At 52.9% G+C, this 22,731-nt stretch overlaps 2 protein-coding genes across 14 annotated transcripts; one reads left to right on the forward strand and one right to left on the reverse strand.

Moving 5' to 3' along the window:
• Positions 1–289: 289 nt before the first annotated feature.
• Positions 290–11,675, reverse strand: PSMD13 (proteasome 26S subunit, non-ATPase 13). 2 transcript variants are annotated; one of them, XM_074337043.1, is made up of 13 exons: positions 11,518–11,675; positions 9,929–10,007; positions 6,504–6,538; positions 6,359–6,414; positions 6,074–6,117; positions 5,811–5,897; positions 4,143–4,314; positions 3,605–3,684; positions 3,405–3,530; positions 2,073–2,135; positions 1,472–1,552; positions 1,204–1,320; positions 290–709 (listed from the first exon to the last, which is right to left on the reverse strand). In XM_074337043.1, the coding sequence occupies exons 1-13, from the start codon at positions 11,673–11,675 to the stop codon at positions 614–616; spliced, it is 1,194 nt and encodes a 397-aa protein (XP_074193144.1). In that variant the 3' UTR covers positions 290–613. The 2 variants fall into 2 exon arrangements, with proteins under 2 accessions (XP_074193144.1, XP_019575030.2); XM_019719471.2 differs by having other exon boundaries at positions 11,326–11,563.
• SIRT3 (sirtuin 3) lies at positions 11,593–22,584 on the forward strand. Of its 12 annotated transcripts, none has more exons than XM_074337044.1 (9): positions 11,978–12,067; positions 15,247–15,294; positions 16,251–16,331; positions 16,455–16,638; positions 16,721–16,953; positions 18,235–18,335; positions 19,422–19,583; positions 21,204–21,413; positions 22,207–22,584. In XM_074337044.1, the coding sequence occupies exons 1-9, from the start codon at positions 12,013–12,015 to the stop codon at positions 22,225–22,227; spliced, it is 1,095 nt and encodes a 364-aa protein (XP_074193145.1). In that variant the 5' UTR covers positions 11,978–12,012; the 3' UTR covers positions 22,228–22,584. The 12 variants fall into 12 exon arrangements, 11 of the variants coding, with proteins under 11 accessions (XP_019575035.1, XP_074193150.1, XP_074193149.1 ...); XM_019719477.2 differs by having other exon boundaries at positions 16,287–16,331; XM_019719476.2 differs by lacking the exons at positions 11,978–12,067; positions 15,247–15,294 and adding an exon at positions 11,593–11,640 and having other exon boundaries at positions 16,287–16,331.
• Positions 22,585–22,731: the final 147 nt, after the last annotated feature.

Raw genomic sequence — 22,731 nt, forward strand, 5'->3', positions numbered from 1 at the left:
TCCTTGCTGATTCTTTACTCGTGCACCCCCCCCACCCGACACAGAGCAGCACAGGGCCGGCTTGTGTCAGTGGTGGGCCACTCGGGTCATAGACGCTGCTGGCTAGGTGGCAAGGGAGTGACAAATGTCCGCGGCGCTCTGTACCCAGCTCTGCCAGGCCCAGCACAGGGCATTGTGCCCTTTTCTCATTCCCACCAAACCCTCCCCAGGTTCCACCTCTTGCTTTCATCTCTCCAGGTTCAGGTCTCCCAGTGACCTGCCTGGAATCTAAGCCAGAGGAACCGCTACAGGCAGGACAAAGCACAGGTGTTTATTGTAGGAAGTCTCAATGTTCACACATGTGGGTGGAGGGACACACCTTGGGACCACTCCTTCCCATTCCTGGGGTGCCCACCCTTCCGCCTAACTCATCACCAGAGATCCAGTGTCCCCACCCCCCTGCAGGCCACAGGAGACACCCACTGAGGGGGCTTCTGCCTACGGCCGGGCTCCATAACCACAGTCCTGTGTTCACAGCAAGAATTGTCTCCTCTCCAAGCAGACGCCCTCCCCCCAAGTAAACAGCCCCGCCACAGCTGCGTCGGCCCCGAGGCCCCCGGGCAGGCCGAGGCCACTAGGTGAGGACATCCTGGGCCTGGTGCTGCACCAGCATCTCCATGCTCTTCACGTCCCCGCACCAGGACTCCAAGCGGTCTCGCATCCCCTTGATCTGCGGGCAAAGCAGGGAGGGCCACACAGGTGTCAGGACCCCTGGGGACCATGGCCCGAATGGGCAGCACCAACGGGGAGACTGGAGCTTGGGGGCGGGTGTACAAGATGGGATTACCCCGTCAGCTCTTCCGACAGGGACACTTTCCATACCCTGCGTGAAAGGACGCAGGCGACACACGGAAACGCACAGGTGGGTCTGAGCTCAGTCACATAAGCAGGAGCGTTATCTGATCCGAGCGCCCATTTTCAGATTAAAAGGCATTATCAGCACAGGTAGCACTGGTGTCAGGATAAGCCTTTAAACACGGGGTCACCTCCCAGGCTGCCTCCCACCTGGGCCTCTGACAGCCGGCAGTGCCCACAGCACGAATTCCCGCTCCAGAAGCACTCCTCCAGCCACGCCTTCTCCCTCAGTGGCTTCCATCCAAAGGAAACTCAGAGCACGGTTCCCAGATGCCCCCACAGTGACCCCACGCACTTCAGTCACGTCACCTGCTGCAAATCCAACACGCGGGGCTGCACCCACGTCATGAGGACCCTCTTGTCCACCTCATCAATGCTTCCTTTCACCAGCCCCGCCGACAGGGCCTTCATCACCAGCAGCTCCACCTGTGGAGAGGGGCAGCATGAGCTGGGGGGGCCTCTGCAGGCTGAGGGCAGACATGGGCATGGGGGGCTTCTTTCTGCACCTTGAGCCCTGGCCCCTTGGGGCAGCAGTGGCACCGCTGTAACACCCGAGCCCAGAGCCCAGAGGACATACCTCGTTCACACTGATTTTAGCACTTTTGGCAATTTCTTCAAAAGTGAGTTGTCTGTGATTGGCAGGTCGTGTGAAAGTCATCTGAAAAAAAATTTTGTTTATTAGCCGCTTTGCCCAATAAAAACTGCCAGAGAACTGACCAGGATATTTTGGTCACTCCCAGCTGAGAAAACAGACATTAGCGTCCATACTGACATCTCCTGAACAGCCGTCGGATGTCCTAAGCACAAGCTTTCAGGACTCAGGTGAGGGAATGAGCTTTGGAACAGCCCTGGGACCTGTGGATAATGTGGCGAAAAACACAAGGTCCCCTTTCTCAGAAAGCTCGGATCCCAGTGGGGAAGACAGATGGGCATGAAGATGGGACGCCAGTGTGACCAAGTGGCAGCTACTGTAGCTCGGACAGTCAGGCACCTCCTAGGGGTCATTGAAGCTGAGACCCAAACCCAAAATAAACACAAGTGGTAGCCGAGGAAAAGGTGGAGGAGAGGGGTGGGCTGGGAGAGATGTCACCCATTCAAACTGCACCCCGAGGCTTGGAGGGCTCGCGGGACCCTGGGGCCGCCAGCAGGATCGAGTCCCATGGTCAGTGGTCACTCACCTCCATGAGGCACAGCAGCTGGATTTTCCTCAGCAGCTGTGCTTCATTGGCGGCTAAGTCAGGCTGCAGAGGGAAGACATGGCTGGTTAGCTGACCTGGGCGCTGACACTTTCACGACAGCAGGTGAACAAAAGACACCAGGCAGGCACACGTGTTTTACACTGTGGACTCACGATTGTCTTCAAGTCACTGGGACTTTATTTTTCTTAGGAAATCATTAGAAAGTGCCTAGCTGAATCCCCAAGAACCAACAAGGTAAGAGCTGTACTCGTCTCACAAACCCCGGGGGCCAGGACACGAGGCAGGCGTGCGGGTCCCTCTGGCACAGGGAGCCGGGATGGACACAGCCTGTGCCTGAGCAGACCGAGTTGCCCCGGGGACGAACTCTCAAGTGGAGAGCGAGCTATGAGTCTGTAAGGAAAGCAGCGCGGCCACAAGCCCACAATCACCGGGATATGGCCTTCCTTCCACACACCAGGCGGTCCCCGCTGGTGGGCCAGGACGCTCTCAGCTGAGCACAGAGCAAAGCAAAGCGGTCCTGCAGGGACGTTTCTGTACAAAGGGTCTGCTGCCTACAGATGGGCTCTGTGTGGACAGAGCGCTGGCTCTGGAGGCTTCCTCTCTGGTGTCTAGGACCAGCCACCTTCCCTAGTGGCATGCCGTCTCCCTCGACACTGACAGCCGGACCAGTCAAGTTCGGCCAGATCTGCTTCCTGCCTCTTCAGTGCACTTACATCTCCCCTGTTTCAAATGTCAATTCTACAAGTTCATTTTGAACTTTGAGAGAACTGAAAGTTTCAGAAAAGTACAAAAACAGTAACATTTCATTTAAAAAAGAACAGCTACTGTGGAAGCTAAAGTTTTAAGTAGGTACCTCCCTAATTCCCACGCAGCCCAAAGGCCCCTTCCCGGCCCCGTGCCCTTTCCTAGCCTCCCCACCCCTAACCGCCCCACCCCGCACTGACCCCTCCCCCATACCCACCGCCATCCTGTCACTCAAGCACTGACGCCTCACAAGCCCACTCTGCAACATGCTCAGAGCCTCCTCTGCTGCACTTGGCTCCTTACTCCTCACTCGTAAGGTCACACACAGCCTTTCCTCCTTTGGGAGCGTCTGTGACACCCCCAACCTAGTGTAGACGAGCTCCTGCGTGCACTGTCTGCAGCACTGAACACCACGGTGACCGCCAGCTCGGAACCAGCTGCGCTGTGAGAGCAAGGCCGGCCCACCTCAGCGTATAGTCCCCCCGTGGCTGGTGCGCAGACCGATGTGCTGAATGAAGGAATGAGCACTGTGACATGCTCTGCCCCTCCCCCCACCCCGTGACTGACCTGCTGGCCCCAGGCGGCCTTCAGAGATTGGAACCTCTCCACGTTGCCACTGTTGAAGGCGTACAAGGTGTCAATGAGCCACTGCCGGTCGGTGTCCCTCAGCGACTCCAGCACAGGGTGCATGAGCTGTGGGGACACAGCCACTCAGCACGTAAAACGCACAGTGGCCCCTGTGAAGACGGTGCCCAGCGCCCACTTACAAGTTCTCCAAAGTTAAACACTCCCTCGCCGAGAAGTCCCGCCAGCCCTAGCGTGAATGCTCTCTCCTGCTGTTCTGGAGCTAGAACAAGAAGCAGCTCGTCACACCATCACGTGAACCGCCCAGCACGGCCTTCAAAGTCTCACGTGAAGCAGAGAAACCTTCCACGTTCGGGGTGTTTACATAGCAGAGCCCTACTACTAGCCACCTCTTTTAAAGCAATGGATTGACTCCGATTAGAGCTGCAACCACATATGCAAGTTCCATGGGAGACAAAGTCACTCGTTTATTTCCTCCTCAGTGTACGTGAGTCTGTCTGTATTCCCCGCCCGCCTCCTCCCGGGAGCGCTGTGTTCCTGGCCCCCAGCGGTTAGGAGAAATAGGCCCTCGTGGGACTCACTTAACCTGCCCACCCTCTAACCACGCACTTTCCTCAAGAAGGTGGAACATACTGGGGCTGCTGAGACCTGCTGCCTCAAGCACCTCACAGCAGTGTTCCGAGAGTGAGCTCCTCGTGTGCCGTGGCCTCAGGCCGGTACCTGGCAGGTCCCTGATGTCCACGCAGCCCAGGAACCGCAGCGCGTCCTTGTAGTAGGAGGCATGGTTCCCGATGGTCTGATAGTATTTGCTGGACAGATCGTAGAAACGACTGTGAACTGACGTCACACCAGGGAGGTTGTGGAGCATTTCTTCCACGTCTTCAATGGTTTCCTGTGCACAGGAAGCAAGACCGCCTTTGTTTTTAACTTGAAACAGTTTAAAGTAATATGTGACAAAATGAAAAGCGCAATTACTTTGACTATCTTAAAATGGAAAGTTTCAGTTCATTTGAAATGGGAAAAGATAGTTATGGCACATGTAACCCCTAGGGACCGTGACCACTAAGGAACACTCACAACCAACAGGAGGCAAGCAACACAGAGAAAGGGGCACAAGAAAACATATAAACAGGCAACTGACAGGAAGTGGAAACATGGAGAGGCCAACAAACCATCAGTCATCAAGGAATGCAAACTACACCCCCAGCAAGACTCCATTTCATCTCCATTAGGTCGGCAGGAATGAAATAGTCTGAAATAGTACTGAAAGCACACACTTTGGGAGTTCTGGCATGGGGTGCGGCGGGAGCGTGAGCCACCTTGGAGAAACATCTGGCAATACCTGGTAAAGGTGGGCAATACATGTCGTACGCCTGTAGTCTCACCCACGTCAGATTCTGCCCACGTACATGGGGAGTCTGGCATGGAAATGCTAAGAACACCGTTTGTAATAGGAAAAAACCAACCTGCATCCCTTCACTGGGATACCAACACACAGGCTGTGAAGTGTTTACACAGTGAGATACCAGCTAACAGCAAAAACAAGCTGGCACCCAGCTAGCACATCAAAACAATACTGTGTCACTTAGAGTTCTGCATCCCTGCCTGGTCTGAGTAGCACCTGCCCGAGCACTGCTGGGGGAGCGGCCCTGCAGCTCCAACTGCTGGGTGCTGCCTCACCCCTAAGCTGCTTGGGGCACCTGGATGCCCAGTAGCATTCCTTACACTATCTTATAACTCAGTACGTCTTAAATATTTCTAAACAAAATGTAGTGCATGAGTACGTGTGTGGCTGAGACGCAGTAATTTTTTTAGGGCAGTGAGCACAGGAACACTTACCCCCAGTAATTCCTTTAGTATTACGGTCACGAAAAAATCCAAACCAAACCACACACACACACACAGTCTGGTCAAACAAGGTGAGCTAACCCCCACCTAGACCCACACCTGTGTCCAAAGTTACACTACAGTGGGAATGACACAGGCAGATGCAGACAGAAGCTCCAACAGTGACCAGGGTGCAGACGGCAGGTGCAGCGTGAGGCTCGTCAGCGGTGAGGCTCATGTGCTGGCCTGGTCGGTAGGAGCCCACGTGCTGAGCACTGGCCAGGGCTGTGTGGTCTCCTGCTGGGTGGACATGCTCTGCTCACGCGGGGCAGCGCTCTGCTGTTTGAGGGTAGGGGCACGACACCAGCAACTTACTCTTCAGTGGTTTGAGGGGAAAAACACAATCGACCACACACACTGATGGGCCAACTATTAACAATGAGAATCTGAGGTTAGGGTAGAAGAGAGTTCTTCACGCTCTTTTTGCAACTGTTTGTGATTTTAAATTATTTCAATAGTTCAAGAAGAAAACCAGGATTTTTTCCTATTATGGAGCCTCACCTTTGTAACCTGTAGATCCCCAATGTTTAATTTTAGAGCTCCAATTGCAGTTTTACACAGGATCACCGCCTCATCGCTGCTTTTCACCTAAAGACGCCAGAAACAAGGGACCTCAGAAGTGCAGGCAGCAGACTGAGGGCACGAGCCCTATACCTTAGCAGAGCTCACACAAGCAGACGCCAGTCCCCAGAGCTGTGACAAGGAGCACAGACTCACAATGTAAGCCACTATTTTCAGAGGTCTGGCTCAAACTTTAAATTTACCTTCTCACGAGTCTTTTCCAGAAAAGTCAGAGCCACATTAGGATCTGGAAAAGAAAGAAGAACCAAGTCAGAAGAATCACCAACAAAGTATCTTTACAGACTGGTTTCTACCAACCAGGACACTTGTAGGTAGGATAATCTTCAAGTTTAGAACACAAAATGTAATAAAAATATGCTAGAAACTGGTATTTTGTATCAAAATGCACAAGTTCAATTAACTTACATTTCAAGATGATTTTAATTACCACTTGGACCTGCTCCTTTAAGAAACAAAGTGGGACTCACCAGTCATCTGTCTGACGACATGAAGAATGATTTCTACCAGGGACAAAGGGTTCACCCTGAAATAAAGTACCGGTCTTTGAGTGTCAGCAAGTAAGTACGTTTTCATTTTCAAAGTCAAAAACTGACAAGAGTGTTTTTTTTTTACCTGTGTTCAAATTCACTAATGAAGTTTTCATAAAGCTGTGGAACCAAAACATGGAGAGTAATTACAAGACGTCTTTCATTCTTCAAAACCCAGACTCCAGACACTATCGTGGTGCTGTGTCATGGCAGCATTGCATGGATGTTTGCTGAATGACAGGAGACCCAAATTTGGGCTTATTAGGTTCACATAAATGATCACCAACAGACTACTGGAAAAAGCAAGGGTTCCCCCACCCCCAGCTTTGGGAAATAGAACCTGTCATGTAATAATCGCCTCAGGAGCAACACTTATACTCTTCTTCCAAAGTACTACATCAAACAAACTATCAGTTTGAAGGTCGGTAACCTATCCTGTTTCCCCGAAAATAAGACCTAGCCGTACAATCAGCATTAACGTGGCTTTTGGAGCAAAAATTAATATAAGACCGGGTCTTGTGTCATACATAAGACCCGGTCTTACAGTAAAATAAGACCCGGTCTTATATTATTGCCCGGCTAGGTCTTAGCTTCGGGGAAACACGGTAACAGATTTTAGAAGACTGCCAGGTAATTACATCCCCTTGCCAAATTTCTCAGCCATTCAGCAAGCACCTGGGCACTTACTCGACTCTGCTAGGTACCAGACACAGGATGGCTAAGACAACAGCTTGGCCTTTGAGGAGCTCTTTGTAAACAAATGACAATACGGACAGCTTAAGACCAGGGAAATAAAAGCACATAGGTGGGTCAGCCAAAGAGAGAGGTTTCAAAGGTTGTTCCAGAAATGGTGACAACTGAGTTTCAGGGAACGCAGAGAAGTTAGAGGTGGACAAATTTGGTGTGGGAGGGGGCAGTTGGGAGACCATTCCAGACAGGAACAAACATGCAAAAGCACTGAGTTAAAAACTGTACGTTTCAGGATGGTCTGTGAGGGACACAGAGAATGAGAAGCACTGGAGCTTGGTCTCTGTCCTAAGGTCAAGGTTGAGCCGGCGGAGACACATGCTCACGTTTGCACCTTAGAAACACGACTGGGCACAGATAGCAGCACGGGAACAGACAGGGAGAGAGACCAGCTGAGGCTACTAGTCGGTAAGACAGGAGAGTGAGGCTAGACCAACAGTCGGAGAGACATGCTGCTCAGCTGACTTCATCAGACACGAGCAGTCCCCGGAGAAGAGGAGCCGGCAATGACCTCTGAGCTTATGGCTGGGTAATGGGGCAAAGGAAGAGTCCAGGGCAAAGTGTGTGTGTCGGCGGGGGGACCTCTAGACAAGGTCAACTCAGGATAAGGAGAGTCTGAAGGTCCTCTGGAATACGAAGATAGAAAGATGAAAACGTCCCTGTGAAAGGAAATGTGGTACGCATATACATAGCTGTGTGCACATGAACTCACAGATGCACACACTCGCACGGGCACACAAACCCACGAATATCATCCGGCCATAAGAAAATCCTGCCATTTGTGACAAGGATGGACCCTGAATGCATTATACTGAGTGAAACACCTCAGAGAAAGACAAATACCACATGATGTCACCTACATGTGGAATCTTAAAAAAAAATCAAACTCATAGATACAGAGAAGAATAGTGGTTCCCAAAGGCAGGGGTAGTGGGTGGGTGAAATGGGTGAAGGTGGTCAAAAGGTACAAATCTCTACTTGTAAGTACTGAGATGTAATGTTACAGTACAGTGACTACCGTAACAGTGTCATAGATTTGAAAGTTGCTGAGAGTATGTCTTAAAAGTTCTCTTCCCAAGGAAAAAAATGGTGACTACGTGAGGTGGTAAGTCACGTTACTGTGGTGACCCTTTCTCACATATGCACATCAAATCGTTATGCTGTACACCTTACAATGTTACATGTCAATTATTTCTCAATAAAACCAGGGGAGAAAAGAAAGCAAGAAATCCCTGTAGCAGCCAGTTAGATATTTAAGTTTGCCACCTAACAAAAATGCCATGTAAATAAAATGGCTTTCTCATTAAAAAGGACTATTTCAAAGATATCCTCCTCATTAAAAGGGAAGGTTTCAACGTTTCTGACACCTATTATAATTCATGGGAGAACCTAAAATAAAAGCCCTCTAAAAAAAGAAGTCCGCTAAATCTAGAAACTCAAAATTATTTCTGGTGACTGCAAATTCATGAATGCTATCTATCTGAAAGTTATGTGGGCTGGGTCCCAACAATTTTTAAAGGCTTATTTTGTCCATGTAAATAGTAAAGTTAAATCTGCTGACCTGAGTGTCACGTTACCCTGAGGTTGAGGAAATCTTTTGCTATGTGTAGAAAGTGATTTAAAGATGAGAGGGCATAGGATAGAAATAAACAATTGTGAATTAGCCTTCACTAAGATATAGAACCTCAGGGAACAAATATCATTTGTTCTGATTTATCATTGATCAGCTCTAATTTACCATTTCTCCACATAATCCAGAAGACAGAATGCCCAGCAAAATCTCCAGGCTTACAGATTGTAAGTTCCTTTGAGTAGTCAAATGTCAGATTGATGGGTATAAACCACAGGAAAACCTTAGGAGCTCAGGTGGTGGGGTAACAAGGTGGCAAGCTCCACTGTGAGCACATATAAAGTATCCGGGGCCAGTAACTCAAGCTATCACTATGAACTAGCTTTCAGCTCCAATGCAGGTAGGAATCCCTGACTCACGCAGAATCCAAGAGAAACGCAGCAAAGATCAAGAAGTCAGGAAAGACTTCACAGAGGAAGCTGCAGTGAACACATTGCAGAGGTCTGTCAGGGGTCTGGGAAAGGCTGGGGCAGAGTGGTCATTTTGGTGCTGACAAAATTCTCAAAGCGCTCTAATACAGAGGCGGCGTGACATTACACAGCACCCCCTGCTCCCCTTCCCATCTGAAGCACAAAAGGCGAAGCACAAAAGGCGCTCTATCTTTCACAGTGCCCAGGACAAAGGTTTAGGCAGGCAAGCAGAGTTGGGGAGGGTGAGGGAAGAGTGATGGCACTTATTTAAAGGGTCCCTACGGGAATTCTCCTCTCTATCTTACCCCACCCCCTAACTGGTCTTGAACTTTCAATTTTTGAATAACAGTTTCTAAAAGTACAGGACAGAAAACAAAGGCTATGAACATTAAGATACAGGAGATTCTGAAAGACAGTATTTCAGGCTGGGATTTTAGAAGTCAGAATGTCTGTCTGAATCCTCTTCTGCCACTTATTAGCTGTGACTTATGGCAAGTTACTTAATCTCTTGGTGTCCACTCTATGTTAAAAAAATTGAGTAACAGTAGTACTTATCTCCCAATGTTGTGATGAAGCATAAATGAGGAAACACAGAAAGCCCTAAGTGCCCTACATAAAGTGACTGCTGAGTAAGGGCAGTGTATTATTTTAAACCCCACTTACTATCTTAAAAAGTCCTTGAGCTCATTTATATAATTTGACCTAGCATGACAAATCATTTACCTTAATGAGACCATCTCCTTGGGCAAAGCACGGGTCTTGCACAAAATCAAGCACCTGAAGAGTCAGCTGATGCCACAACCTGAAAAACATAAGGCCCTTCAGACCTATAAACTCCCCTCTCGTCACAGATGCCCTCAGCCCTGATGGGCCTGTCAGTCACACACACTCAGGAACAAATTCCCGTGTACCAGACGCTGACAAACCCGAGTTCTTTACTGGCTCTGCTGCTCAGTGGTCACATCTCCCTGAGGTCAGAGCATCTGACACTCAGCTCCCTCATCTTTCTGCACCACCTCAGAAGGTTGCTGTGAGGTTCGACTGGAAACAAGAGCTTTGTAACCACACACATTCACGCTGAAATCCTGCTCCTCCACTTATTAGCTGAGTACCTCAGGGAAGGAGAGTAAACTGAGCTTCAGTCTCCTCACCTGTGAACGGGATGCTCGGAGAAACTGAAGGAGTGAATGCATAAAACCTTAGAATGACAGCACATTTGAAATCAAACGCCAATTGCCAACAATGTAAATACAGTACTTTGAAAGATACAAAGTGCTACCCAACACAAGCAATTATTTGCCAGATACTAAGGATGTTCTCTCAGAAATTGCTTACAGCAGAAAGCTGAACGTCAGTCGTGTGTGCCAGGCACTATGCTGAGCGCTGGGCTGTTAACAGGAAGGTTATCACAAGCGTACTTTCCCATGGGACGGCGCCAGCCCGGTGCTCCTATTTATCCTAATTCATTTAAAAAGAGGTTGGTGCTTACAACAACTTAATCGCTCTGAAACTCACCCTATTTCTTTCCTTTTTTTCAAATTCACCCTATTTCTAAACAAACACAAACTGCGCTCTCCCAAGGAGCACAAAGCCCCATAATGAAATACAATGGAAAGCAGGGGCCGTGGGAGGAGGGAAAGTGGTTGTGCCCCAGCGGGTAACCAGCTGCAGGGTCACCGCGGGAAAGGACAAAACTGCGCTGGCCCCTGGCTTATCCCTTCCAGACAGCTGAGGAGGGCGGCTGTGCACACAGCCACGCTGTGGGACAAGGCTGAGAACACACACCGGTATCTGTTACCCCACGTGGACGGCAGTGTGACCCCGCGAGGGTGTCAAGCAGTGAACCCACAGGCCTCAGCCCTGAGGACGGGGCTCAGCACCCAGGCACTACCAGCCCCTCAGTCAGGAAGGCAGTGAAGCCTCTGTACGGCTCTGCTGCTCGATGCTTGCAGGCTGCCACCCCCTTCCTCCTCGGCTCTGCCCCTCCGGGTTCCTCCGCCCACCTGTCCCGCCGGGCGGGTCCCCATTCCCCGCGCCGGGGCCCCGCACGGTCCCGCCTCTCCCCGCCCCCCCGCCGGTCTCGCTCTCCCGCCCCCGGATCCTCGCAGCGTGGCGCTCACTTCTTCGTGTAAAGCTCCTCCAGGCGGTGCCACACGGCCGCCTGGCCGGGCCCGGAACTCTGGCTCTGCTGGAGGAAGCCGGGTACGTCCTTCATGACGGCAGAAAGGCCCAAGACAGCAGTACCACCGAGAAGTCAGCGACGCCGAGATGGCCGCCGGAAGCGCTCACTCACTCCGGAAGCGCTCACTCACCTCCGGCGTACACTTCCGGCATCACGCCACGCGGGGCATGCCGGGAGCGCCGTGGGCGGGCCTGGGCGCCCGCTGGTTGTCAGGGTAATCGCGCCTCTGCGCTCTGAACGAATTTGTCCCCGGGTGTGTGCGGGTTTTCGCGCTGCTGGCCGTGTCATTGAGGCGTAAAAGAGTCCGGGCACCTGGGGTCGACCAGACCGCCGACTGGCGGTGTGGCCTTGGCCTTGGCGACCCGCAGTTTCTCAATGCGATGATAATAGTACCTTCCTAGTAGTGTCCCGCGAGGACTGAGTAAGAGCAAACGTGAGGCCCCCTCCTAGTAAGCGTTCATACCGACCGAGCAAACGTGGGGCCGCGGGAGGGCCAAATGCAGGCCCCAGGCCGCCGGGGGAAGGCGGGCGCTCTGCAGACGCGGGAGCCGCCTCCGCCGGGACGCGCGGGGCGGGGCTGGCACGTGACCCTCAGGGACGGCGCCGCGAGCAGGTGGCGGCGAACATGGCGCTGTGGGGTCGGCCTGCCGTCCGCGCCCTCAGGCTCTGGGGCCCGGGAGGTGAGCGGGCCTGGGCCCGCCTGCCTCGGTTTATCCGGGCGGGGCGGGGGGCGGAGACGGGCCGCCGAAGTGGCGGGTGTCCCAGGCCGGGCGGGCGAGCGCGGCTGTGCGGCTGCCCGGGCGCGGTGGGCGGGGCTCCGGGAGAACCTTGAAACGTCAGGTCGGTTCGCGGGGCTCCCGGGTCTGCGGGCGGCCCGTGTGGCGTTGGTTTGTCGGGTCTCCTCATGGGCACTTTAGGCGGGTACAGCATCGCTTAAGTGTCTCTGCTGATACCTCCCGCCCTTAGATTCTGTCGTGTACCTGGCATTTGTACTTCACAGAATGTCTTGGAGTTACTGCTATTGCACAACAAATACTTTATCAATAGTTTGCCCTGAACCGTAGCATTCCATTATTTCCATTTCATAATGTCTTTATTCTCTTATTGAAATAGTTTCTAATCGTCAGTCATTACAAATAATGCCATGGTGAATTGCTTTGTCGGTAGCTCACTTTTTGGATAAATTCCTAGCACTGGAACTCCTAGGTCTAAAGATACATACATTTTCATTGTCCCCTATAACGGTTGTGCTGTCGGTGCCTCCAGCAGCGTTTGTCTGCATCTTCTACACAGTAATTGTATATTTTGGAACCCTGGTCTGGGAACTGAACCTACACATGGACAAATCTTAAGGCCTGTAGTTGTTAGGAAACTAATTGAAATGCCCAATGCTGGATGAATAGTTAAGAAAATGGTACAGTCACGTGATGCCATCTTACACAGCTCCTAAAAGTATTGGTGAGAAGTTTAATAAGGTGACACGAAGGAGGCTTTTGCTCATCCAGGAAACCTCTACCTGTTCTGTTTCACACTGTTCTCGGTGTTGAGGGCAGCGGGGGCTGGACAGACAGCTGCCTCTGTGCAGCTGCTTCAGCATCAGAGCCTGCAGGGAGTTGTGACGGTGGGACAGTGACCTGGGCCGCCAGGTGCAGCTCAGGAGACTGTTGACTACCATGAACCAGACCCTTGCTGCTACTCTCCCCAAAACAGGCGGCTCAGGCGTCAAGGGGCAGGCCGCTTGCACGGGCTTTCTGCAGTTGGAGTTTCTGCCCTTTGATTTCGGATATTAGAATTGTTGTATGAAATCATCCCTTTTGCCTTCCTCAGGCAGCACCCATGCTTGCTCCTCTGGGTCCCTGAATGCCCAGTAACTCGTAGTCCATGTACCATGTAGACTTTAAGTCACACTTCTTGAGTATATTCTAGACTCAAGGTAAAATTCTGACTCTGGAATATATATTACCAAAATTATATTTTGGTAAAATTCTGTGCGTGTGTTTTTCAGTGACAAACATTTATGTGGAGGTGAAGTGTATGTCAGCTGTCCTGGTAACACCTTGCACTCAGTACGCACTCACAGTGGTAATCACCTCTATGACAGGTGGGCTTCTGTTCAGCACCACCAAGCAGTTCTCCAGTTTTCCACAGACACTCACCAGATGTCCCCCGCAGTTCAAGTCTCAGTCCCACAAACTGCCCCCACTTCAGATGCCAATCCAGGTTGTCACCTCTGCTTCTGATTGACTGGCTATAAATCAGAGGTTCCCATGACCCCCTCCTCAGATTCGATTAATTAGCTAGAGTGACTCACGAAACTCAGGAAACCAGTTTACTTACTAGATTTCCAGTTTATTGCAAAGGATTTTAAAGCCTACGAATGAACGGCCAGGTGAAGAGATACACAGGCCAAGGTCTGGAAGGGTCCCTAACAAAGGAGCTTTAGTCCCCATGGAGTTTGGGCCCTGGGGCCTGACACATGGATGCTTTCTTTCTAGCTCCCAAACCTGGAAGCTCTCTGAGCCCCCTCCTTTTAGATTTTTAGGGAGGCTGCAACCCTATAATCACGGTTGGTTCCCCTGGCGACCAATCCCCATCCTTAGGGGATTTCCAAAAGTCTCCTCATTAATATAAACTCAGGTGTGGTTGAAAGGGGCTTGTAATGAACAAGGAGACACCCATCTCACCTTCTTGGCTCTGAAGCAATTTCAGGAACTAAGGGCAAAGACCAAATACTGTAACAAAAGATGCTGCCATTGCTCTCAGGAAATTGGGTTTTGGGGACAAAAACCAAAATACGTATTCATTACAAATCACGTGATCACAGGTTCCCCTCGTCCCTTCTGTATTTCTCATAATCACTTGCACTTTGGAGGCACTCCGGTGAGTGGATGTTTTCATGCTGTGTGAGGCGCTCAGTTCATTGCTGTGTTTGGGGTCAGAGCGTTGCCTTTGCTTCCTGCCCCGCTGACCTGTTCCCGTCAGTAAGCCCCTTTCAGATGTCACGGGCTTGTGCTCAGAAGAGCTCCCGTGGCAGGTACTCTGCAAAGTCCTTGGTGCCCACCTTCCCACTCAGAGCCACGTGCATGGCCTCTGCAGGACATGGCGGAGGGCACGCCGCCTGCTGCCTGTGTGTTCTGTACATGCTGCTGGGAGGTCAAGCTCCAGACTTGAGATGGTCTGTTCCTTGCTTTTGGCGTTGGCAACTGAGACTCGGTGTGGAGTGACCTGAGACAGGCAGCAGGCCAGGGCCCTGCTCCTGCTCATGCACCTCCCCTGGCACGGCCGTCTTCCTCGGGATGCACCCTTCACAGCTCTGTGCTTTGTAAAACCAAGACGATGCTTTGTGTGGCAGCAGAAGCTTGCGCGTGGACTGTGGGTAGCAAGTGGGTCCTTGGACTGCACCGTCACAGACCCCAGAGGAGTGTGAGAGGCAGCCATGCATGGAGGGAAGGAGGACCCCAAAAGGAGCTGGGAGCCAGTCCTGCCACCTTGCAGAGGAGGGGAAGTGACTCTTACGGGGGCTCAGCAGGGGCCTCATGAAGGAGGAGGTGTTTGACCCTGGCCTTGACTCTGGGAGATTTGGACATGCTGAGGTGGAGAAAGGTTTTTCCAGGTGGAGGGTACCCACAGGAACCAGGAGTCCTGTCTGGCTGAGAGGAGGAAGGGAGAAGTGGGGCTTGGTGCTGTCCCAGGAGTGGGACATGCTGTGGGGAGCAGAGCTTTAGGTGTCAAGTCGGTCGGTCTATGAAGAGCTTTTATAGTTGGTTTTGTAAGGAGCAGGAGAAGAACACAAAGGACACAGAGCAAACAGAGCGTTAGGGTCACTCTCCTAGAAGATTAGTCCAAATTGTCCTGACAGGTACCTCAGGATGGCCATTCAGGGGCTCATTTCTTGCACATATCGCAGGTGAGTTCAGGGAACATTCGGGGGCCTGTTTTATGTCTGTGTTCACTTTACATTCATAATTTGGGGAGGGTCATCAATTCAGTTTGTGGCATCTCTTTTCCTGTCAGGGTAGAGGGGTCTCTGTATCACAGTCACAGATGTCCTGGGGTAGTTAACAAGGACCATCTCCCAGAAGAACAGATGTGGTGGCGGGCAGCCCCTGGTGTGTGAGAGGGTGCCCTGTGCGGTGGGCTGGCAGTCCCGAACTCTGGGTGAGTCGCCAGCATGCTGCCAGGAGGTGAAGGCATCATGCAGCGCCTTCTGAGAGCAGACGGGAAACGGGGGGCCCTTCCAGGCCCGTGTGAGTGAACTTCAGTGGGACCTTTGCATGTGCTGCTCCAGACCTAGTGTTACCTGCGCTGCTTTGTTTCCTTCCGATTGCTTTCCAGAAGCCTCACTGAAGCCTGTGGCTTGTTAGTATGTGAGTTCCCTCTTCCTGGGGAGGACTGCTTCATACTCGACAGTGACCCTTGTGAGTGTCAGCTCCTGCCTTCTGGAGGTGACCTGCAAAGCCTAGAAGTTTGTGGAGAGCGCGCTGACCTGCAATCTCCCACCGCCTTTCCCTGGCCATGTGGCTTGTGTGGCTGCAATCTGAGCAGCCTTCACACCGGCTGCGAACGTGGACATCTGCAGCAGTGTGAACCCCTAGCTGTCGGGTGTGGATGTTTCTTTCCGAGATGGTCTCTAGACCCCGCTTTTCATCCTGATCATATTTGGGGTAAAGCCTGAGACATTTAAGTTTGATCAGATGTCACTGCACACTTGTCACGTCCCAGGTGTGACAGTGTGTACTGCTCCGCAGCACCAACGAAGGTAGCTCCTGGCTCTAGCCTGAGCCCTTGGTCACAGGGTTAGGAAATGATGCTTTCTGTGTTCTCACATTTCCCGTTAACGCGAGTTTTTTCCTCCCAAATAAGTCTGGATTTCTGAGTTAAGACTGCTTTCTGTTTTAGCGCATGTCATTTGTGATGGGAAAGGTGGTCATTTGGGGAACGTAGGTAAGTGTGTGGTCATTCTCAGTGGTGGGGTGGGGGCGGGCAGACAGTCTCATGCTCGAGACTAGCCTGAATGTGGTTGTCATCGGTTATCTGGCCACTCTTCTTTTTCTGTCCATTTTACAGGTGGCAGAAGGCCCATAGCTTTCTCTGCGGGTGTCTCTGGGATCCTTGGAAATGGTGGCAGCAGTAAGAAGGAGAAGCTTTCTCTGCAGGACATAGCAGAGTTGATCCGAGCCAGAGCCTGCCAGAGGGTGGTGGTCATGGTGGGGGCTGGCATCAGCACGCCCAGCGGCATTCCCGACTTCAGGTGCCCTGCGGTCCCCACGCTGCCCTCGCTGCCCTCGCGTGACTCCTCTCAAGGGCTCAGAGCGTTTGGCTTCTCTCTGCAGGTCACCAGGCAGCGGCCGCTACAGCAACCTCCATCAGTACGACGTCCCCTACCCAGAGGCCATTTTTGAGCTCTCCTTCTTCTTGTACAACCCCAAGCCATTCTTGTCTCTGGCCAAGAAGCTGTACCCTGGGAACCACAGGCCCAACGTCACTCACTACTTCCTGCGACTGCTGCACGACAAGGGGCAGCTTCTGCGGCTGTACACACAGAACATCGATGGGCTCGAGAGAGGTGAGCCTGTGCGGCCCCATGGCCCTGCGGGGAGCTCGGGAGCCCGCGCTGCTTCCCCATCCTTGGTAGGGCTCTGAGCCAACTAGCCCTGCCTTGTTCCTGACCCAGTGTCACTCAGTGCCCGAGGGGCCTGTCGGGACTGCGCTGGTGGACCCGTTGACCAGCGTGCCTGCCGGCGACCTGCCGGCTGAGTTCTGGACGGGACCGAGGCTGACAGCAGCAGCTTCGAGTTTTGCTCATCGGATATGACGACTTATTTTTTACAAATTGTGTTGTGGGGGTTTTCAAGCTCACAGAAGTAAAGATAAGTAATGCACTTCACGTCGTCATCTGTGTCCTCCTCCATCTTCTCTCTCATCCCCAGAAGATTTTGAAGCAAATTCCTCACCTTACACTCTTACTATAAATACACCAGTGTGTAGCTCTGGAAGACAGACTTTTGACATATGACTGCGATGTCATTGTCACACAAAGGTCACTGCTAAGTCCTTAACATTAGCAAACTCAGTGTGTGACCACCACGGTGATCGCATGGTGCCACACAGGTGACCCAGGGTGCTGAGCTCCGGCTCTGCATCTCCAAGCGGCACATGCAGTGACACTGACAGGTGCTGACAGCCGACCCTGCAAACCCACAGCTTGCCCAGGCTGCACATGTGCGGTGCTGTGGAAAAAGGAGTCGTCCCCCCGCCCCTCCTCCCAGGAAAGTGCTTCCTTGCCAGCGTTCTCCATCTGGGGAGCCCCCATGGGGATAGTCTTCTCCTGGAGATGGGGCAGCCCTGTGGGAGGACAGGGGCGTCTGGCTGGAGGCTGTAGCGTGTGTGGACGTAGGGCAGCTGCCTCTGCCAGGGTCGGGGCTGCTTAGCCACAGCTCTTCAGAGCTGGCCTAACTTTCATATGTGGTGACATACCTTCAGTTATCTTTTGTCTGTTTCCCCCAATTTCTGGAAATGTATTTATATCATTTTCTCATCTTTACTTGGTGTCTGTAGAATAGAAAATGCTTTCCTAGGTATTGGATGAAATTGTATCTGGACTTATACCAGATGTTTACTGTGCTGTTTTGACAGGCCTTGTTTTAGCTGTGACCTGCCTCCTTCTGGGAGCCGTCACCCCTCTGCTTCTGGTCAGGAGGCATCATCCGTAGGTGATGGAGGCAGGGCCAGCCGGCCCCCAGGGAGGGCTGTCACTCCCCCTGGGTGCCTCACAAGCCCAGGCGTGCTGTTTAGGGTCGTGTGTCCACCTGAAAGCAGCAGCACTCAGTGTTGGTTTGACTTGCAGCGTCTGGCATCCCGGCCTCCAAGCTGGTTGAAGCTCACGGGTCCTTTGCCTCTGCCACCTGCATCGTCTGCCGAAGAACAGCCCCAGGGGAGGACTTCTGGGTGAGTTGGCACACTTCGCGGCGTGAGTAGTCTGGAAAAGTGCTTGCTTCTAAGCACTGTCGTACAGACAAGGGAACGGTAACAGTGTGAAAATGCTTCCCTCTATTTTGAAATTAGAGATGTGACACATGCTTGTAAAAAATTAAGGCCATAGAAAAATACGTAGGGAAAAATGAATCTCTCTTCAGCCAATTCCTATAGTCTACTTTTCGCAGTTTGGTGTACGTTCTGTGCCTTAAAAAAACAATGTGTGTATGAACACACACATCTACGTACCCACACCCACACCCACACACAGTTACAATTATTTTTCAGTAATGGGATTATTAAGCTTAAGGTTCTACAACTCACTTTGTTCCTGAGCAAATGTTCCTGGCTCTCTTGTCGATAACTGCAGCTCTGCCTAGGCTTTAGAAACTGCAGATACGACATGTAATAGCCATCACCTGTCGTGAGGTATTTTTGGATGTTTGTAATTTTCACTGTGAACTGACACAGAGATGAGACACACTTAGGCCCCCACCCTCCTCTGGGTACCTGTGTAGGATGGGCTTCTCCAAGTGTGAAAGGATGGAGCTGAAAATCTTAAAGTCGACACTGAAATATCGATGTGGCACAGGACCATGTCGTTTGTTTCTGACTGAGGTGAAATCCACCTAACACGGAATTCACCGTCTCAGTGTACAAGTCAGTGGAGTTTATTTAGTGCATCCACAGAGCAGTGCAGCCAACGCTTTGAATTCAAAACAGTACTTCACCCCGAAAGGAGACTGTCCATGAGTCAGTGAACCCCATTCACACCCTCCCCCGGCCCCTGGCAACCACTGATGCTGTCACCGTCCCCTTAGTTTTGCCTTTTCCAGCACGTCACAGGTTGGGACCATAAAGCATGTAGTCCTCCCCAAACGGGGGGCCGTGTGACAGTTGTGGAAGTCGAGAACTGCCGGGGCTGCCTCCTTATGTAGTTATGTACTCGGGCGATCACACCCCCTCGCAGCTGCGGGGGTGGGCGGTGGGGTGGTGTTTGCCTTTGCCTTTGCAGTGGGTTGTGATCTCTTCCTCGGGCCCATGTCCTGTGTCCCCCAGGCTGACGTGCTGGGTGACCGGGTCCCCTGCTGCCCAGTTTGCGGCGGCATCATGAAGCCCGACATCGTGTTCTTTGGGGAGTCGCTGCCCGAGAGGTTCTTGCTGCATGTAGTTGACTTCCCCACCGCCGACCTGCTGCTCATCCTGGGGACCTCCCTGCAGGTTTGCGGGTGGCTGGGGAGGCGGGGCTGCATGCAGTGTGTGCAGGCGAGGAGGAGGCACAGGGGCAGGGGGCTGGGGGCACCCCGGGGCCTCCCCCTGGAGGATGAGTGCATTCAGCTGCAAGGACACAGGCTTCCAGGCCTGGGAGCAGCGGGATGAGAGAAGGGGGGACACTTGGCTTTGGAGGTGCTGTCGCTTTGGGGAAGTGAGGCGGCAAGGGGCGTGGCACCGTGAAGGGGGAGGCAGGCCACTCAGGTCAGACCAACTGCCTGCTGGCAGCAGTGATAAACTTGAAGGGGTGGGACCAGGGATATACCATATTTCCCCAAAAATAAGACCTAGCTGGACCATCAGGTCTAATGTGTCTTTTGGAGCAAAAATTAATATAAGACCTGGTCTTATTTTACTATAAAACTAGATCTTTATTACATATATATATATATATATATATATATATATATATATATACACACACACCAGGTCTTATATTAATTTTTGCTCCAAAAGATGCATTAGAGCTGATGGTCAGGCTAGGTCTTATTTTCGGGGGAACATGGTAGGTGTCAGAGGTTAGGGTTAGAGACACCATCGAAGCGAGCACATGTCCAGGAGGCTGGTTGTACGACAGGCAGAGCTGTGGGTACGGTGAGGCTATGTGACTGAGATGGTGAGGAGAGGGAGCAGCGAGAGGGAGGTGTGAGGCCCAGTCTGCCGGCCGAGCTTGGTTCTGCATGTGCATCTGCCTGGGAGACGCCGCTGGATGAGTTCAAGTGTCTGCCCCGTCTGCATCTGAAGCTCAGGAAATCCGTAGAGTGTGGTGAGGGCAAGAAATGAGACCCTGGGACGGGCTGTACCAGACTGGACGTGGGCAGTGGGCAGAAGGGCCAGAAGACCTGCGCAGAGGCCACAGGTCTGCCCACTGTGCAGGTCATTCTTGTGCTCTGGACACACAAAGCAAGTGGCAGTGCTTGGGCGATGGGACACGCGATAGGGACAGCTGGATAGGGAGACTGGAAGGGCTGGGAGCTGGTGGTGGTGGCAGCATGCTTGGTTTGCCTGTGCCTTGTCAGGAAGGTGACACTGGAGCAGAGCTGGAGGTGACGGTGTTAGGTAGGGGGTGCCTGGCAGGAGACACTGCACAGCATCCCAGACCACACGGATCAGGTGAGGGGCCAGCAGTGAAGCAGGTCTGACTTCCTGTCCCTCTGGGGGCTGTCGTGAACATACTCGGGGGGACAGGCGTGGCAGCAGGGAGAGTCAGAGGCATGGCAGAGGCCCGGTGAAGCCGGCAGAGGCCCAAGAAGCCGGGTGTGTGTGAAGGTGCAGCCTGGAGAGATCCAGGTCTGTGCCCCGAGCAGCTGCGAGGCCAGGGTTCATTTCCCGAGGCGGACAAGCCTAGCGGGCAGGTTTGGTCCACTCGGCCTGGGGCCTCGGTCACACCAGACGTGGGATCCAGGAAGGCCCAGAGCTGGGAGCCTGGAGGACATGAAGTGGCTTTTCAGTGACCCAAGGTCTCCCCGTCAGTGTACGCTGTCCCTCCGAGGCCTCAGCCTCCAGCACGCAGTGTCCTGAGGGGGTTGGAAGGGGACATGCACCCCTCACGTCTGGTCAGTTTTCCAGGTGGAGCCTTTTGCCAGTTTGTCTGAGGCTGTGCGGAGCTCAGTGCCCAGACTGCTCATGAACCGGGACATGGTGGGGCCCTTGGCCTGGCGTCCTCGCAGCAGGGACGTGGTCCAGCTGGGGGACCTGGTTCACAGCGTGGAGAGGCTGGTGGAGCTGCTGGGCTGGACGGAAGAGATGAAGGATCTTGTCCGGCGGGAAACTGGGAAGGTACAGACCACGGAGCAGGGTCCCCGAGGGGCCGCCCTCTTCACTGCCCCATGGCCCGGTCATGGCTGGCACCAGCTGCCAGGCCTGTGCAGGCATCCTGCCCCCACTCAGATGGAGGCAGTGACGCTGAGCATGCTCACAAGTGGCAGGGCAGGGATGCGTCCCGGCAGCCTGCGCCCCCCGCCTCTGCAGTGGCCTTTTCCCCAAAGTGGAGTGGCCCCCACCGCTCAGGCTGAGGTGGAGGCGGGGCGCCACAGCTCCAGGGGCTGCAGTGCTGTGCCCGCGTGGCCTGGAGCCCACATGAGTAGAGCTTAGGAGTCGTCAGTGTTAGCCTCTGACCGAGGGTAGAACCAAAAAACAGAGCCTGGTAGCTGTAGTTTTCCAGCCCACAGGCATGTGAAGCGATAAAATGCAGTTTCCCAAGATGTGGCTCCTGCCTTGGCATGAGGGCCATGTCCCCCCGTGTAGCACGGAGCTCCTGAAGGGCAGTTGTCCCACTACCCCGGGCAGCCTGTTCAGGGGCGGGGGGTCCTCCTGGCTCTGACTGACAGCCCCTAAGGATTTTTGGACGTCGTTCTATAGGATTCGACCTGTGCTCATTTCTCGTTTGGTTTACACTGTAAAGAGCTGCTACCCAAGAGTAAGGGTGGCACACCTGGACTGGCTGCTTAATCGAGGCCCCAGGTAGCCTTGTCATCGTAATGGCTCCGCAGCAACAGCTTTAGGACACAGTTGGAGCCCAGGCCGAGGTCTGCGGCCAGCCAGGTGTTTGGGTAACTTCTTTGTGTTCCAGGTCACTGGGAGCGACAAATAGGGTGATGGCTGCCCCTGCACCAGTGGGGACATGGGAGTCACCACCCATTTCTGCACAGACCCCATGCTGCAGGACAGTGTACAGCTGGCCGTGAGCTGTGCTGACACGCAGGGCTGTCAGGGACAGCTGCCCGTCTGCCATTTGACTCTCCACCCAGCTTGTGATGGTGACACTCGGACTGCACTGCCTTCCTTGTGCCCAGGTCCCCACCTGAAGGTTGGGCTCAGCCCGTGTGGTTCCGGGTCCCACGCAGGGCACTAGGGTTGCCAGCCCGCCACTCTCCTCAGTCAGCTGTTTTTCATTAGAGTAAGTTTGTCCTTCACTCTGGCACAAAGTAAACTTTAATGTAGAAACTGGGCAGCTCTTCCTTTTTGTCTCCTCAGAGGAGATCCAAATGTTGAAACTGACTGTGGAAAGGGGTCTCTAGGGGTACGTGTTTCCCTCCACTGGAACAACCCGAGGACTGAACATCTGTCCCCGCTTTGCCCTGGAGTTGGGCTAAGA

This window comes from Rhinolophus sinicus, linkage group LG06 (genome assembly GCF_036562045.2).
Source record: "Rhinolophus sinicus isolate RSC01 linkage group LG06, ASM3656204v1, whole genome shotgun sequence".
Classification (NCBI taxonomy): domain Eukaryota; kingdom Metazoa; phylum Chordata; class Mammalia; order Chiroptera; family Rhinolophidae; genus Rhinolophus; species Rhinolophus sinicus.